This window comes from Sphaeramia orbicularis, chromosome 8 (assembly GCF_902148855.1).
Source record: "Sphaeramia orbicularis chromosome 8, fSphaOr1.1, whole genome shotgun sequence".
Classification (NCBI taxonomy): Eukaryota; Metazoa; Chordata; class Actinopteri; order Kurtiformes; family Apogonidae; genus Sphaeramia; species Sphaeramia orbicularis.
Window position 1 is genome coordinate 23,419,945 of NC_043964.1, and position 16,998 is coordinate 23,436,942.

General features: G+C 36.2%; 1 protein-coding gene and 1 non-coding gene across 3 annotated transcripts in view; one reads left to right on the plus strand and one right to left on the minus strand.

Annotated features, from left to right (window-relative positions):
- Positions 1 to 355: 355 nt before the first annotated feature.
- LOC115424142 (alpha-2,8-sialyltransferase 8F-like) overlaps positions 356 to 16,998 on the minus strand; it is a 29,111-nt gene continuing 12,468 nt past the window's right edge. For both annotated transcript variants that reach the window (XM_030141247.1, XM_030141246.1), the window contains 6 exons: positions 16,653 to 16,739; positions 16,486 to 16,560; positions 11,591 to 11,735; positions 4,505 to 4,617; positions 4,333 to 4,425; positions 356 to 3,780 (listed from right to left, as the gene is read on the minus strand). In XM_030141247.1, coding sequence (XP_029997107.1) covers positions 3,309 to 3,780; positions 4,333 to 4,425; positions 4,505 to 4,617; positions 11,591 to 11,735; positions 16,486 to 16,560; positions 16,653 to 16,739 — 985 coding nt within the window. In that variant the 3' untranslated portion in view covers positions 356 to 3,308. The remainder of the gene's footprint in view (positions 3,781 to 4,332; positions 4,426 to 4,504; positions 4,618 to 11,590; positions 11,736 to 16,485; positions 16,561 to 16,652; positions 16,740 to 16,998) is intronic.
- Positions 8,577 to 8,648, plus strand: trnastop-uca (transfer RNA opal suppressor (anticodon UCA)). The gene has a single exon. It is a non-coding gene; the product is annotated as a tRNA-Sec (tRNA).

The window sequence follows — 16,998 nt, forward strand, 5'->3', positions numbered from 1 at the left end:
AGAAAAAGGAGACAGGACAAAGATGGGGAAAGAAAATTATACTATGTGTGAGTCTAAGTGACCTGTTATAAATTTTGACATACAAGGAAATCATTTTGTTCTTTGTATTTTTTCAGTATTATTCTACTGGCATTAATCAAATGTTGGATGGTACTATGAAATGAACATTGGGAACAAACTGTGTCGTCAAACCAGCTGCATCTGTTCAAACTGACAGATGTTGGCAGGTTTTTAAGACGCATAACAACTCAAAAACACTTAACTATGTTTAAGAAACCAGAAAGGAGGAGAAAAAAAAAGCTTTTTCCATCTGGTAAAAAGAATGAATCCCATGCAGCCAAAGATGAGCTCTTTTTTTTGTCTGATAAATATTTATTCTCGTTGACATTTCATTCTTTCCACTGCTGTTCACAAATACACATTTTTAAACATTCACATGACTAAATCAGGCTCATCAAAGGTTGTCAAGTTTCAATGGTTTCATCTACAGCTTGTACATGAGAAAATACACTTTAAGACTCAGAAAGTAGGAGCTCCAACACCACACTTTCAGATTTGTAAGACCCACGCTTACTAAGGAAAGCTAATCCCAAGGATTTTCACCCAAAGTGCAGGATTCACAATCATCACATCACATCACTTTACATTATAGTCAGTTTACTTAGATTCATTTAGCTTTTACATCAACCTTTAAAAAATGCAAGATAGTACCAGTACGAGTATAATGCCACTTTGTCACAGTACCCTTTTTCTTGTCTGGTCAGTGCAGTGACAGGCAGATAGCATGTCGTAACACAGAGGAAGTAACTGTGAACCCCTAACCATAGCAACCTTTGTAGGGAAGGGCCTCCTGGATGTGTTTGCTAGTGTCATTAGCCCTATTTCTTTCTGTGACATTTCTGTTTAATAGCTCCAAGCCTCTCTGGGATCCTGAGCCTCCCTCAGCCCACAGAGGACATCATGGTTGGTATGGACAACGTTACTTTTGGGACACACAAACCTGGCAGGCACTTACAGATCTGGGACAAGTTGCACAAAGGTCTCAGATATAAGTCTGTTATGTGTGTGTAGTGTTAAACCAGCCTTTTAGAATACAATTAAATCATGGTTCAACTGCAAATTATGTTGCAATGAACATTAAATGTATCTCAAAATGAAAAAAGATTAACTTTTAATCCTCAAGTTTGTTAAATATATGTGCAAAATAATCCTGTGACAAAATTAAGGGACAGCCTCAACCCATGTGTCAAAGAGATTTAAAGGTTGAAAGTGAAATATTTAGTGACATCTAGTGGTGAAGTTGCAGTTGAAGATATGATAGGGGAAGTTGAATCGCATCTGGGTTCCTAATTTGCTAGCTAGCTACTGACTAGTAGTTTTTGATGTTATAAATCAACCACAAACAGCCCAATACTAACAAACTGAAAGAGTGCATATCGCCACCTATCATAACAAAGATGACACGATTTCAACAATAAATCAATACACTCCAGTGCATGTGGCCTGAGACAAAGACAACAGTCCAATGAAACGGCTTAGTAGAGCTATGGTTGCGCAGAATTCTTAAAAAACACAGGGAAAGTAACTATCGGTTTAGAAAAATACCCATGCTAGTGTAGAGGGAACAATACATGAGACACTGTAACAAGATGAAAACCATATAGTTCTCATGTGATATATTATCGAAATATAATTATAAATATCATATGCATTCTTTGGAACGAGCTCCTCCTAAATCCACCTAAATGTTACACATTGTGCCTTTAAATTCAATGAGTCTTGACTTTAAGCTTGTTTTAAAGTTTGGTGCAACATCATTTAAAGTTTAACCATGATTATGATTAAAACACGCACTTGTTGACTGGTGTATTATATTAGCTTAGTCTAAAAAATAAAGACAGACTTATTTTAAACTGAACACCTCGGCCACCCGATCATCAACACCAGCCACCCAGTCGTTTAAAAAATCCAGTAGAAAAAAAGACTGAAAAGAAACTACATATGTACCTGAACATTCCCTGTAAAATATCTTGTAACTGTTAAATTCGTAAACTGAGCTGAGTGGTATGAAGATCTAATGATCTAAGCCTTGTCTTTGTAAAACCAGGACTTGATAAAGTGAAACCGGCTGATGGTAAGTAGGAACACATGGGTCATGATTGTTTTCTACTGATGATATTGGGGAGTAAAAAGTAAGAAGGGAAAGAATTTTAGAGACTGCAGTAGTCTGCCAGAAATATACTGCTTGGAAGAGATTGTCAATTTTTTTCATTTGTCCAGCTAAGGATTTATCGTAAGTGCTCAACACCGCCACATTTTTCTCCTTCATCTTTTCCAAATGTGTTTTATTATTTCACTCTTGGCTGACTGAATTTTCCCAGTAAAATTCCCTCTTACATTCTTCCAGGCTGTTTTTCTTGGAGTGTGACATGGTCAGGCATGTTTTATAGTTTAAAAAAAAAAACTCTTAACTCTTCATTTACCAGAAATTCATTGCCAATTTGTCCTTTTTAAGATGTCAAGAACTAAACAGCTACTGTTTGTGCACCAAATAAATGTTCATATCTATCTGTAGCCACATTCAGAGTCTGTCGGTGAAACCAGCGTCTGTTTACCACACGTCTGTATCACATCCTGTTGTAAAAGGGTGTCAGAAAAATAGTGCTGAAATAACCTTTGTTCATCCTGTTTAACTTTTGTCATTAAATCACCTATAATGCCTTGTTAAACCATTGTGAGTGCCACACATTTCCCTTCAACAGCTGTCAGAGTATTTGTTGGTAATGTGTGATATGCTTTTGTACTGAAATCATACATTCAATGTGCTGGTGTTCTCATAAGACGTGAAAGACAATCTTCCATTGAGGAGGTATTTCAATTTTTTCAACATACAATTACTTTGATCTAAAATCTCCCATGGTCGATTATGTAATTCACATGAATAACTGGTTAACATAAGGCACATGATAACACCTTGACAAAGGCCTTACAAAGGCTCTCCTTTAAAAACATAACTACTCTATCCAGATTCCAGCTAGAACATTTAGAGTAATAAATATAATAGTAGGAACACTAAGGCTTTAGGTTAAGTATATTTTTTACAGTCTTACGGATGATTGTAATCAGTGCAAATGCTGCTGCTGATTGGACAAGTCAGCATCCAACTCAGTTGGATACACTTGATCCATGATTTTAGCCAAAATAGATTCCTCAGTTCACTTAAAAATAAAGGGAAGCCTTCGTGGGCTTCATCCTGAGGATACAAGAAAGGCACTGTACTTCTGAGTTTTCCATGGGACTACATGGAGCTACTTTTCCCCACATTGTCCCAGATGAAGCCTGAGCACCCCCTGACTGTGCAGCCGCAGCAGGAGGTCAAACTCAACAGGCATGGCATGAAATTTCTTTTTTGTCTGTCTGTCATCATAGTAGTGGTTAGTGAGGGGTTGGAATCCGTGTGGGTGGTTACTGAAAGGCCAGAAGCCATACAGGTGCACATTGGTACAAATTTCCAGCGCCAGGCTAACCATGATTATACCAGTGCTGAGCCGGACTGCTCTCAGGCCCTGGCTGCGCCAGAAACTGGCCAGACTGTGGAGGTACTCGGGGTTGAAGAAGATGGGCCGAACAGGGATCCCAAAGTCCTCAACAGTGTAAAGGGCCCGCAGAGACACAGGAGTGTTGTGGCCAAAGGAAAAAGCAGGAAGGAGCAGCATGGAGTTACCATATATCTTCAGACTTTCTGCAAATGGACGGCGACGTCCTAACAGAGCCCCATATCTGAAAACAATGTAGTTGAACAAACATTTACACCTTTTACTGACATAAAAGTACCACAAAGTAAGTACAGGACTGTGCAGAAGAATTAGGCCAAGTTTCTGATGAAAATACAAAAGCAAAAGTGCATAAGTATTTACAACAACATGCTATATATTGAAACAAAATATATACAGTCTTAGTACAGTATCTGACAATTCAATTATTAATAGTGAAGTGTCACAGCAGCACAGTACTGTTGAATCTGTAGAAGGTAATTGAAATACTTTACGTATACACTGGCTCATCACATGATTAATGGGCGAGAAAAGAAGGGAAGGTTGTGATAAACACATCTGTTAAATGTTTTTGGACTTTCTTGGACATTTTTTTCCCATTAAATAAAATGTGAGAAGTTTATAATGAAAAATTATTATTGTAATGGAGTGGTTGACAACTCCTACATATCTGAACTGTGAGCCAGACGACGCGCTGTGTCTTTTACTGTTATAGTTTAATCTGATCTGATCAAATTTAAGCACAGCACTTGAGTAATACCACAAAGCTCTTACTCACTTCTCTAGAAGAATGCTTGGGTTTGCAGTCACAATGTCGGTCTTGCTGCCCACATGTGTCCTAAATTCATTCTCCAAAGGAGGTAGGTTGCACCTATGATGCAGACAAATGTTCATTCTATTAGTTAACTGTCGTCATTATGTCAGTCGATTTGGTTCAACACTGCTCTCACCTGATGACAAACTGGGCTGAATCTATTGTGTTTCCACAGCTGCTGTTGGTCAGGATCCCTCCGTTTCCAACCACAGCACATGTGTCCCATGTTTTATTTGAAAATAGAGGCGCCTGCAATCAGCACAAAAATGTACATGTATTACATCCAGTTGAAATCATACTGAGTGTGACACAAAGAGCCCTGGTAGGAAGTATGATATCTGGGTATTTGTTTCCGCTTCCCTCCAAACTCAATTGCATAACTGATTGATTATCAGACAGAGAACAAGAAAACTCAAAAGGTTAACATGTTTTAGCGAAAAATAGTAGAACATTCAACAACCAACTGTAGTCCCGAAAACCAAAAACACATCACCACAATTTAAGAAGTACAAACAGACATAAAGTAGTGACCCCATAACCTAACTGATGGGATAAACAAACACAACTCAAGTAAAAAGGTTATTGCCAATATCATTGAAAAAAAGTTTAAAAAACAGAGGGCTTTCCCACATTCAAGTCTAAAAACTTGTGGCTACATTATTAACTTGCAGCACTGGTCCGTGTGTTACAGTCAGAGCTAACATACTAAGTATCTAAAGCTTACTAAATATCCAATTAAGAGAAATTATTTTGCATCATTTGTAGTTTGTTCCTGATAGCAGCTGTCAAACCCCTCTATACAGAAGGTCAAAGGTCAAGCTTACTTTGACCTATTGTCTGTTTATTCCTATGAAGGCAAGTATATTTGACTGCTAGCTAATATAAAGATAGCACTTGTTTTACGGTCTCCACCTGCCTCTCCGACGTTCTTATTTTATTACGTCTATATATTTTGTTTATGTGCTTGTATGATCTGTTAATTGCATGTCACACTTGGTCAGCATATTACATTGTATAGCGCACAGGTGTCAAACATGCAGCCCAGGGACCAAATCTGGCCGCCAAAGGGTCCATTCCGGCCCTTGGGATGAATTTGTCAAATGCAAAAATTACACTAAAATATTAACAATCCTTTTAGTTCAGGTTCCACATTCAGACCAATTCAATCTCCAGTGGGCAGGACCAGTAAAATACTATCATAATAACATAGCAATAATGACAACTTCAAATGTTTCTCTTTGTAAGTGTAAATATTTTCATGTATTTACAATAAAACAAAGTATAATTTTGCAAAAAATGTGAATAACCTTCAGAGAAGTAAGTGCAATTTTAACAATATTCTGCCTGTTATTAAATGTTTTCCGTGTTTGTTATTCACATCTTTTGAAAGGATAGTTTGTAGATGTAAACCTTTTCATAATGTAAATGAACTTTTTTTCGCTCTAAAAACAGAGAAAAGTTTCGAGTTGACATTATTTATATATTATTATGTTATTATTTTACTGGTTCAGCCCATTTCAGATCAAATTTAGCTGAATCTGGCCCGTGACCTACAATGAGTTTGACACTCCTGGTATAGCACATCACTACATATGTAGAAGAAGTCCTGTCCACTGGTCTCCGTTGTGTTTAAAGTGCGATATCTCAAGAATGGCTTCACAAAGTGATACACATTTTGGTACAAATGCTCATCATTTTGGTGGCCAAAGGTGAAAGGTCAATGTTACTGCAACCTCATGTCTGTTCATTATTGTGAACATTATTTCTCAGGAGCATCTCAGTAAAATCTGGCACAACCCTACTCTTGGACACAAAAATAAAGTGAAAACATTTTGATGGACAGAGGTCAAAGGTCAAGCTCACTTTGACCTCTTGTCTGCTCATTTTTATGAAGCAACATCTCAATAACAATTTGGAGTAATTCATCCACATATGACATAGACATTCACTTGGACCCAAGGATGAACTAATTAGTTTTCGGTTGCTAAAGGTCAAAGGTCAAGGCAGCTGTAGCATTTTCAGCCATAACTTCAGTATGAACCCATTACAGTGCACTGATAATGGATGCATCTGATTGAACTCTCTTGTCTGAAGATAGACTTAATTATCTGGTCATGTAAGTGCCAGTGACCACCTGTACATCTTGCTGTAATAATGAGTTAATGTTTTCTACATTTTTAATGCTGTAACATTGGTATACAGATTTGATATTCATTTCTTGGTGAGGTGAATGTGTTTCTCTGAGTAGCTGATGACATTTCAGTGAATAATTGCAGTTAATATCTATTTTACACCTCTTAATTCCCAAACATTTATAATTGTTAACCCCACAAATGTAAAAAAAAAACAACTGCAAACATAATAAAATTTTGCAGCTTTTAACATAATAATCACACAAATGTAATAACTTTCCCACAATCGTAATAACAGTTGCTTACCACAAATGTAATACCTCATTTCCCACAAACATAATAATCATTACTTTTGTGGGGATTTATTACATTTGTGGGACAATAAAAAAAATCTTCAGTTTCTAAAATTGTAATAATAAATTAGTACATCACATACATTTAAGTAATGCATGCATGAATACTCATCCATCTTTATTTTCTTTCCATTTATTCTTGTCCTTCAGATATTTGTCTTTTTTTTTAGAATGATCAAATGTTGCAGTTACACCACATGGTACTAATTCCAGATTAAGAGGTGTTTAATTACAAATACAAGTGGAGGGAAAAAAAAACAGAATGGGCAAAAATGTTGTAAAGGTTTTATTATAAAAGTGTCAGTATGCACTGAAAATTATTTATTCTCATTAAGTTTAATAGAAGCCTATGTTTGAATCATGTAAATAAAATGTCTGGATATGATTATGATAACAATGGAGAGGGTAGAAGAACACTGTGGGAAAATGAGGTATTATGTTTGTGATAGGTGACAGTTCTTGCATTTGTAGGAAAGTTATTACATTTAACGTTAAAAGTTGCAAATTTTTTATTACATTTGAGGGAGTTATTACATTTGTGGGGTTAACAATGATGATAAAGGACTTTCTTAGAGTGCAGCAAAGTGTCAACTCTGAATTAAGATGTCCAGTGCCATTATGGTTTTGCACACTGATCCTAAAAATGAGACTGAGGTTTTGTTCATTGTGTCCTAGGAGAGTAAGGGTGTTATTTAGTCACGTTGTATCTGGCATCGATTCAGGACAAAAATGAACTACAGATGATCACCTCCCAGAAAATGAGGCCGACTGTTTGATGTATGGATTATTATCTCAGCCTAGAAGGTTAAGAATTTGTCTGTCTGCTTGTTATCAGCAGGATTACGCAAAAACTACTGCACATATTTTCATCTCACATCCAGTGGAAAGGCACGAGGCAAGGACGGTCCCCTTAAATTCTGGTGCAGATTCTTTCTTTAGTATTGGAGAGCCTGTGAAAAAAGTAAAACTATGGTGACAGTGAGGTAAATAACATGGAAAACAGTGGCAGCAACTAAAGAAAAATTGAAAAAAAATCTTTGAAAAATCTTTGTGGTTTAATAGTAAGAGTGGAGTTCTGCTTTCTCTGAGTGCCCTTCAGATTTTCATTTTACTTTGTCCAATTCACACTATTTTTTGCAACTGTTAATACTTTTACATTCTATTTTCTGCAACTTTATTCGTCTACTCCAATACATCATCAAGGAAATATTGTAGTTTAAGTTTTCGATTTTACAAATGTCACAAGTTATTCAAATATACAATCTATTATTCTATTTTTTCTTGCTTTTTTCCCCTATGTTTTGTATTATGTTTGTGTCTGAAATAAACTAAACTAAAAATTAAACTAAAATACTGACAAAAATTAACTCAGTCTTTGCTAATTTACAGTCAAACTCATTTCAGTTCAGTGACCACATTCAGCCCAGTTTGATTTCAAGTGGGCCGGACCAGTAAAATAAAAACATAATAAACTATAAATAATAACAACTCCATGTTTTTCCTCTTTGTTGTACTGTAGAAAAAAGTTGAATTATATTATGAAAATGTTTACATCTTCAAACTATACTGTCACATAAAATATGAATGACCTCAACAACCACAAATCAATCAGAAATGTAAGAAAATAGGTCAATTTCAACAATATTATGCCTCATTTACACATGTGCATCATAAGTTACAGATCACAGTGGATCTAAAAAAGGAACCGAAACTATATTGTGTAGGGGGTATAGCTCAGTGGTAGGGCATTTGACTTCAGCTCAAGAGATCCCTAGTTCAAGTCTGGGTGCCCCCTAGTCCACCTATGACTAAACATCTTTGAACTTGAGCACAATAATACAGAAATGAGAAATACTACCAGTCTGAGTATACATTAAGACAGCATTTAGTTCAGTAAAAGACCATGAAGTAAGTGTCATGAGAATGAGTCACAGACGCTGGTGGTCAGTCAATACTGCATGTTGACTTCCCTAACTGACACATGACAGTTGTCCTCATAAAAACTGCACTTCTGCTTTACAAAACAATCGTTTAAGCGTCTGACATGAATTATTTTGTACTTGACCCTACACCAGTGTTTAGCTTTGACATGAGCACTGACATCATACAATATAAGAATGGTCAAAAATGAGATATTAATGTTGATGCAGACATGAGGTTGTGGTGCTTGTGGTGCTTGCGGTGTGATGTATTACACGCGTTTCACAGAATTAGACTTCTCAGTTACTGTTTTGAATTATGAATATAGTAGCAGGGATACAGACACTAAAATACATTCATTACTTGAGATCCTCAAAATGCTCAATGAACACACAACAATTCATCTTATTATGAACTGCTTCATAGCCCATTTACTCTTGCCTTAATCCGTCTGATTTTAACATGAATAATATGATAATAAAGACAAAATCTGAATATTGATGCACAAGTTAGACTCAACAGATGTAAAGTCACTGTTTAAGTTCAGGACCAAGATGTAATTATACTTTTGTCAGTTTCATTTAAGGGGAAAATAAGGAAAAGAAGCTTCAGTCTAGTTGCTTTCACACATATCTGCTTTTTTCCATACATCTACCCAGAACATTAATCCATTCCCTTCTTCTACTGTTTATTTGACTGTTGCTTGTTTTCATACCCAACAATTTTTTTTTAAATTTTTTTTTTTAATGTTTTTAATGTTATATACCTGTTATGAAGCACATTGAGTCTGCCTTGTGCATTAAATGTGCTCTATAAATAACGTTGAATTGAACTGAATTTCTTTCCAGAAGCTTTTAAAGCAGCACAAGTTTTTTTTTAACACAGAGCATTAAAGGGGTTAAATTAAGTATTTCTACTTTAAAATGTTAAAATATCACCTCATGGTATCATTAGAGTGTTTAGAATGAGTCTTGAAGTTCTGCTGAAGATGCCACTGTGTTGGATTTCAAAGATATGCACTGAATCTATTTACCCCAAATGACCAGTGGATTTAAGTGACCACTACAGACACTAGACACCAACACCACAGGGCTTTGACTCAAATATCAGAAAGTGAATGGATGGGATGAGAACCACAAAGAAACAACTTTTAGAGCCAAATGAAGTGACAAAATTTAAAAAAAAAAAAAAAAAAAAAAAGAAGTATTGTAGTTGTTTTCTCCACTGGACACAGCTCTAAATGAAAAGAATGGAGTTTGATGTTGAAATTGCATTTTTTCGACGTGGGTATATTTATTATGAGGCTTATGAAGGTATAAAGTTATTATGGGATGTTAATATCTTTGCTAAGTTTTCGTTTGTTGATCCACGGTTCAGACTAAACTGCGACAGTTCTGACCTTGTTTGTTCGATTCCAAACAGATCTTTAGTTCAGCTATTGGCAACACAAACTGTACAGAAAACAGAGGTGATTTATGGTTTTACTGTGGCTGTTTTCTGTCTAAAAACAGAGCTAAGCTAACAGAGCTATAATGTAAACTATCAGCTGATGCAGCACGTGACGATTATAAGACAGTGTTACTTTAAGCAACTGTCAAAATAACCAGCTGTGAGTTATTGTTTGAGGAAGAAAACTTGATGATACTATAATACAGATGTGTGCAAACAAAGAGCTTTATAATTCATTTAGTGAGTGATACAGTCTGTGCATTAATTTGTTGGTGGTTTTGTTAGAACTAAGTGTGTTCTAAGAGTCTGGAATAGCAAAACTACATAGAAACCCTTAAAGCACTGGTTCCCAACCTTTTTTGGGCTTGGGACCCCATTTTAACATCACACATTTCTGGTGACCCCAGACATTCAAAATGGAGACTTTTTTTTGCTACAGTTAATTTGTTTTTGATCATGTAATAGTTTGCTATACTATGATGCAAATAAACATTAATTTTAGACGACTTTTAGTCTATATAATGTATATTATTATGGATGGAGGCAGAAAAGCCAGGTGTAGATTACTGCACAAAGTGAGAGTTTTATTTTCCTTGGTCAGGATATGTACAGTCAGTCCAGCTTGGATTTCCAAGGCTGACAATTAATACTGAACAAACAAGAACTCAAACTATGAATTATGAAAGAGCTGCAGCATCTGAAACTGACTACAATGAACATTTGAAAGATAAACAGTACCACAGTGCTTCAGTTTCAGCTTTAGAGTTTGTCATGTCTTAAATGTATTGGGATTGTCTCTCTCAACTCACCACATATTTTTTTATTAGTAAGTTTTTATTTTAATTTTTATCAATTACTATAAATTTCAGGTGACCCCATTTGAATTCCAGGCGACCCCAAGGTTGAAAAACAATACCTTAAGGAGAGACCTCACATTATTATGTTGATGTTAATAAATAATATCTGATCTAATTAAATTCATGTAAGTGGATGTTAGTTGTTGAAAGAACAAATACAAAGATGCAATCCTTCTACTCATGCATTTTAAACCATATTAAATTGTGTCACATTACTGGGCTCCCCCTTTTTTTCTCCGAAATGTCTGACTTCTATGATCAGATCCGGAAGAGATGACTTAAAATGTGAAATCTATGTCAAATGTGACCAAGAGCACGTCGCACAGACTAAAATGCTGTCATGGTCAGAGCTCAGAGTAAAAAGCGTGATCCTCTTACCAAAAATAAACCTGCTGTGTGGTTGTGTATATCAGAGAACAAACATGTGAGCAGACACATGACTAACAGCACTACATGACCAGTGACAAAAACAAACAGCAGGTGTTGTGTTCCTTAATGACAAACTTCATACCTTCGCAAATGTGCTGAAAAGCTCCGGGGTCACCTGGAGAACCTTCTTTTTCTCACCATCGTACACGAGCTTCGATCCTACCGGGGTGTTGGCCTGGGTGACAATGGCCTTGTTGAAGCCATGGCACTTGGCGTTCAGCTGAGATCTGAGAACCACAAGGATTTAGTCAAATAACATATGAGAGAGAAAGGAAGGTGTAGAAAGCTCTGAAAGAAAACCATCCACAAAGTCAGTTCAATAGAAAAAGAGTCTTGGTTCCTTCAGGTGATGTCCCTCATTTCTATAACACACATGACCTCAAGACGTGTTAAATTTAGACCACATGGTTGTAAGTTCCCCTGATGCAATGCACATTTCTGGTTCTACTTCCCCTTCCACATGTATGGCCGTTCTTCTTTCTTATCATGCAAGAAAAATCCAATTTCCATTTAGACAAACAGAAACTATGATTAAAATGGAGGTTGTTGTAGAAGATGAGGGAAAACATTTTATAATGTTTTGGTTAAACTGGGGTGAATTAACACTTAAACAAAAGCAACTGGTAATTAATGTGAAGTATTAATGCAACATTTTCATGATTTCTTGATTCAATATTAAGTATCACCAGCAGAAATCTAACTATAAAACACTGAATAGACTTTGGAAAATTACAGTATTTTACTCTTTTTAAGGTCACTGGTTCAATCATTTCCTCATTACTTACACCTAACTTTGTTGGGTAAATAAAGTTTAATGATATTTTGAATATAAGAAAGTTATTGCATCTGTAAAAGATATGTTCACACCTTGCTTTCAGTGTTTGATGTTAATGTACCAAAGGCTATTTTGCTGTTTCATGAATTCTAGAATATTAACAGTGAAAGTAAATAACCTTTGTTTAAAAATGATACTCATAGAATTCAATTTCAGCAAAAAAGGAAATCTAACTAAATTTTACTAGAGGTTTGGTGGATATAAAATATATTCATGTTTTTTGGTTCAGTGAAGGACTGTTCTGCCCATTCCAGGTTGTTCCCCATGTAACCTTATTTTGGGAAAAAAAAAAAAAAAAGTGTATTGCAATCAATGGCTGGGGACAAATATTTTTTGATCTACTTTGAATAAAGCAATCATTTACACATACAGCCATGGAAAAAAATATTAGACCATCAAAAACAATGGTTATGCAATCAAGTACTAACTCCTGTGTGTATCATGTGACTAAAACAGACAAAAGAAAACATGGGATGCCTAAAAGCACTGTTTTTGGCAGTACAATGCCATATCTAGTGATGTAAGAAAGTAAGTGATTCTGGTTATTATCAACAAAAACATGTAAAATGGCTAGATAGCTCTGAAATTAAACTCTTATGAACTAGTTTTGTTGTTATCATTACTGTATATTTGTCCAAACAAATGTACCTTTAGTGGTACCAGGCATTAAAATGCAAAAAACTTGAAGAAAACAAGGGTGGTCTAATATTTTTTTCCGCGACTGTATACGGTCATGACCAACAATATCAGCACCATTACTATTCTGTCAGAAAATAAAACACTTCTCCCAGAAAACTGTTGCAATTGCAAATGTTTAGGTGTTCATGGGTTTGTTTCTTTTTATTACATTGGAACAAAACAAACAAACAAACAAACAAACAATAAAACAGAAAAGCCAAGTTTAACTTGATAAAATTTCACATAGAACTCAAAAAATTGACAAGACAAAATTATTAGCACCCTGTCAAAACTGTGAGAAATAATTGCATTTCAAGCATGTGATAAACCTGTCATTTGTATTTAGCCCTGTGGCAAATAACAGGTATGGGCAATATAGCTATTGCACTTACAACCAGTTAAAATAGAGAAAAGTTGGCTCTACCTTTGGGTTATGTGTCACACTGAGCATGGAGAAAAGAAATAAGAGTAAAGAGTTGTCTGTGGAACTGAGAGCCAAAATTCTGGATAAACAAGGAGAATCTCAAGACTACTCTTATTGTTCCTGTGTCCACTGTGAGGTGGAGCCGATGGCTCTGTAGCTAACCTCTGTGGACGTGGACGGAAGAGCAAACGTGATGTCAGATTACAACGAAGGATTGTTCAAATGGTGGATAAAGAACCTCAATGAACTTCTAAATAAGTTCAAGCCGACCTGCAGACACAGGGTACAACACTGAGCTCACACTATCTGTCACCGTCTGAATGAAAAGGGATGCTATGGTAGGAGACCCAGGAGGACCCCACTGCTGACAAAAAGGCAGAAAAAACCCAGACTGGAGTTTGACAAAACATATGTATTCATTCATTCATTCATTTTCATTTTCTGAACCCACTTTATCCTCACTAGGGTCACAGGGGTCGCTGAAGCCTATCCCAGCTACTTATGGGCAAAGGTGGAATACACCCTGGACATGTCACCAGTTCATCACAGGGCTGACATAGAGACAATCACCCTCACATTCACACCTATGGGCAATTTAGATTAACCGATTAACCTATCAGTGCATGTTTTTGGATGGTGAGAGGAAGCAGCAGTACCCAAAGAGAACCCACACAGACACAAAAAAAACAAACAAAAAAAAAACTTATGTAATGAAGCCATAATCCTGCTGGGAGAACATACTGTGGACAGAGAATACAAAGTCAGTTTAAAGAAAGGAACACAGTCCTGTCAGTAAAATATGGTGGAGGGTCATAGATGTTTTGGGGTTGCTTTGTCGCTTCTGCCACTCTGTTCTTTGAATGTGTGGATGGCATTATGAAATCTGTCGATTGCTCAAGAATTTTGGACTGTGACATAGAGTCGAGTGTCAGAAAACTGCATCACCAGAGGTCATAGGTCTCCAAGTATGACAATGACCCAAAACATACTTCAACAAGCATGGTAATGGTTACACACAAACTTAAGTTCTGCACCGAGTCCAGATATGAATCCCACCTGTGGAGAGATCTTAAAACAGCAGTTGCAGGACGGTATCCATCTGAGAAACCTGGAGCAGCATGCATAACAAAAATAGTACAGAATTCCAGTAGAGACATGTAAGAAACTCATTCATGGTTACGGGAAGGGATTACTTTTCATCCTTTTTTCCAAAGGGTGTGCTGAACAAACATTAAGTTAAAGGTGCCAGTAATTGTCCTGTCCATTTTTTGAGTTCTGAGTGAAATCTTATCAAGTTGGACTTTGCTTCTCTGATTTTTTTTTGTGCTGTTCCAATGCAAACAAAAGTCAAGTCAGTTTATTTATATAGCACATTTAAAAATAACAGACACTGACCCAAAGTGCTTTACAGACAAAGGTAGTAATAACATTTTAAAAAATCTGGGTAGAACATGTGCTACAGCATAAAAAAGGCTGAGAATATAACACAAGATAAAGGAAAATTAAGACTCAGGGATAGAAATGATCAATAAACACAAAAGAAATAAACATGTGAACACCAAAACATATGCAATTGCAATCATTTTCTGGGAGAAGTGTTGCATTTTCTGACAGACTAGCAAGGGTGCGTATTGTTGGCCATGGCTGTATATGTCCATTTAAAGGAAAGTTTTACAAGTCAAAAAAGTTGGAGTTCGTGATGAAACTGTTGAACTATCAGAGTGTAAAAATACACTATTGGAAATTAACTTGGAATAACTTTGTTTTAAGACACATTCCTCTTTTTATACCTAGTTATACCCACCATAAATCACCTTTGACCAGGGGATATGCTTACATAATGAGTCCCATTTACATTTTATCTATCAAGGATAAATCACATTGTCACAATCATTTCATGAGAAGAAGTGAGAACATTTTATTCCCACTTTATGAGCAAAAGTCTATGTAAACTTGCAGACTGCACACCTGAAAGTCAGTGTAGGTGTCTCTGCAGCTTCAACATGACAAGACATGAAGTGATTTTCATCTCTTGAGATTTTTTCCCTTGCCCTTTAAGATTAAGTTAAACATACCAAAGCAGTGGCCATTTTGGTGTTGGTGAAGTGTATCACATGTAACAAGAAGTGCAGTCCATTGAGCTGTTTAACACAAAACTGCATGTTTCTATACCGTTTTTAACTTTCTTGGCTCATGAAATTATCGTTATTAAAATTAATGAAATTATCTTTGAAATTGACAAACATCGATTGTGTAAATGGTGTTTTTTTCTGAGGCTAAATCCCATTGTGCACAGACAAAGGGGTGAGACTTCAGCTCTTTACAGCACAATACTTGAGGATATTATTGCATTGCAAACCTAAATTGCAAAATCCCATTCTGCAGGACAACTTTCAGACAATTATCCTTCTCCTGTAAGAGTATTAAACTCTGGAACTCACTGCCATCAGAAATAAAATCCATCTCAGAGCCAAAAGCTTTAATCAAAACCTGGTTAAAGACAAAACACAACTGTTCTCATCTGTAAATATTGTGTATATTGTGTGGGGGACTGAGTGAGTGGGTGAATGAATGCCTCATATCATATAAATGCAACACTGGATTATTGAATTATATGGTATGATGACTGTTTTAAATGATGGGTCAAAACAATATTCAAAATCTCTCTGACTGGACATTTTAGAGACAATTTGACAGATTAGTGTTGCTAAATGATGCACGTTTTTACTTTTAAATTCATTTTTGCTTTAGTTGGACCATAAGGGATTATCCATGACAAAGAGCTACTTTATATTGAAATAAATCTCGGAATGGCAGTCAGTTAAAGTTCGCTCTCTCACGATACATCACTGTGTTTTGACCCTGATGTATTTTTCATATTGTACTGCAATGTTGTGCAAGAGCCCAACCGGGGACTGGAGTTGAGAATTAGCACTAGCTATAAACTCTATATGCATCACATCAGCTGCAACTACTGTATGTTTGACTGCATTGTCCCTGTCAAATAAATACACAAAGAAAATTTCGTGACAGAGTTTACCTGAATTTTTTGTAATTTTCCTCCTGCTTGGTCCAGGTTTGAGAATACTGCTCTAACACTTTATCAATGACTTTACTGTAACACACACACAAATACACAGTTAGGTGGTGACACGCTGCAGTTTGATAAATAGATAAAGACAAAGACGTAAGTGACTTGGCTCTCACCTGCAGCCATTACAGTTGTCAGAGGACACAGAGGGGGCTCTTTTCTCAGTTTTCTTCTGAGTAGATACTCTGTGAGGTTCCACATGACTGAAAAGAAACGAAAGAGGAATAAAACATAGAGGCCAGAGATAAAACAGAGAATCTAATTTACTCTGAGCCTGGGATCCTGTTTCTGCTGACATCATGACTCTTGTTCTGATGTTTATGTCAATACAGAAGGAAATCCTGTCATAAGAGCGTAAGGAGTTCCAAACCATGTGTTATTTTCTTCATCTCAAGTCAAGGTTGCATCATTTCATAAGTTGCAGCTTACGGTCGACAGATGAGTTTGTGTCTATGCTGTACT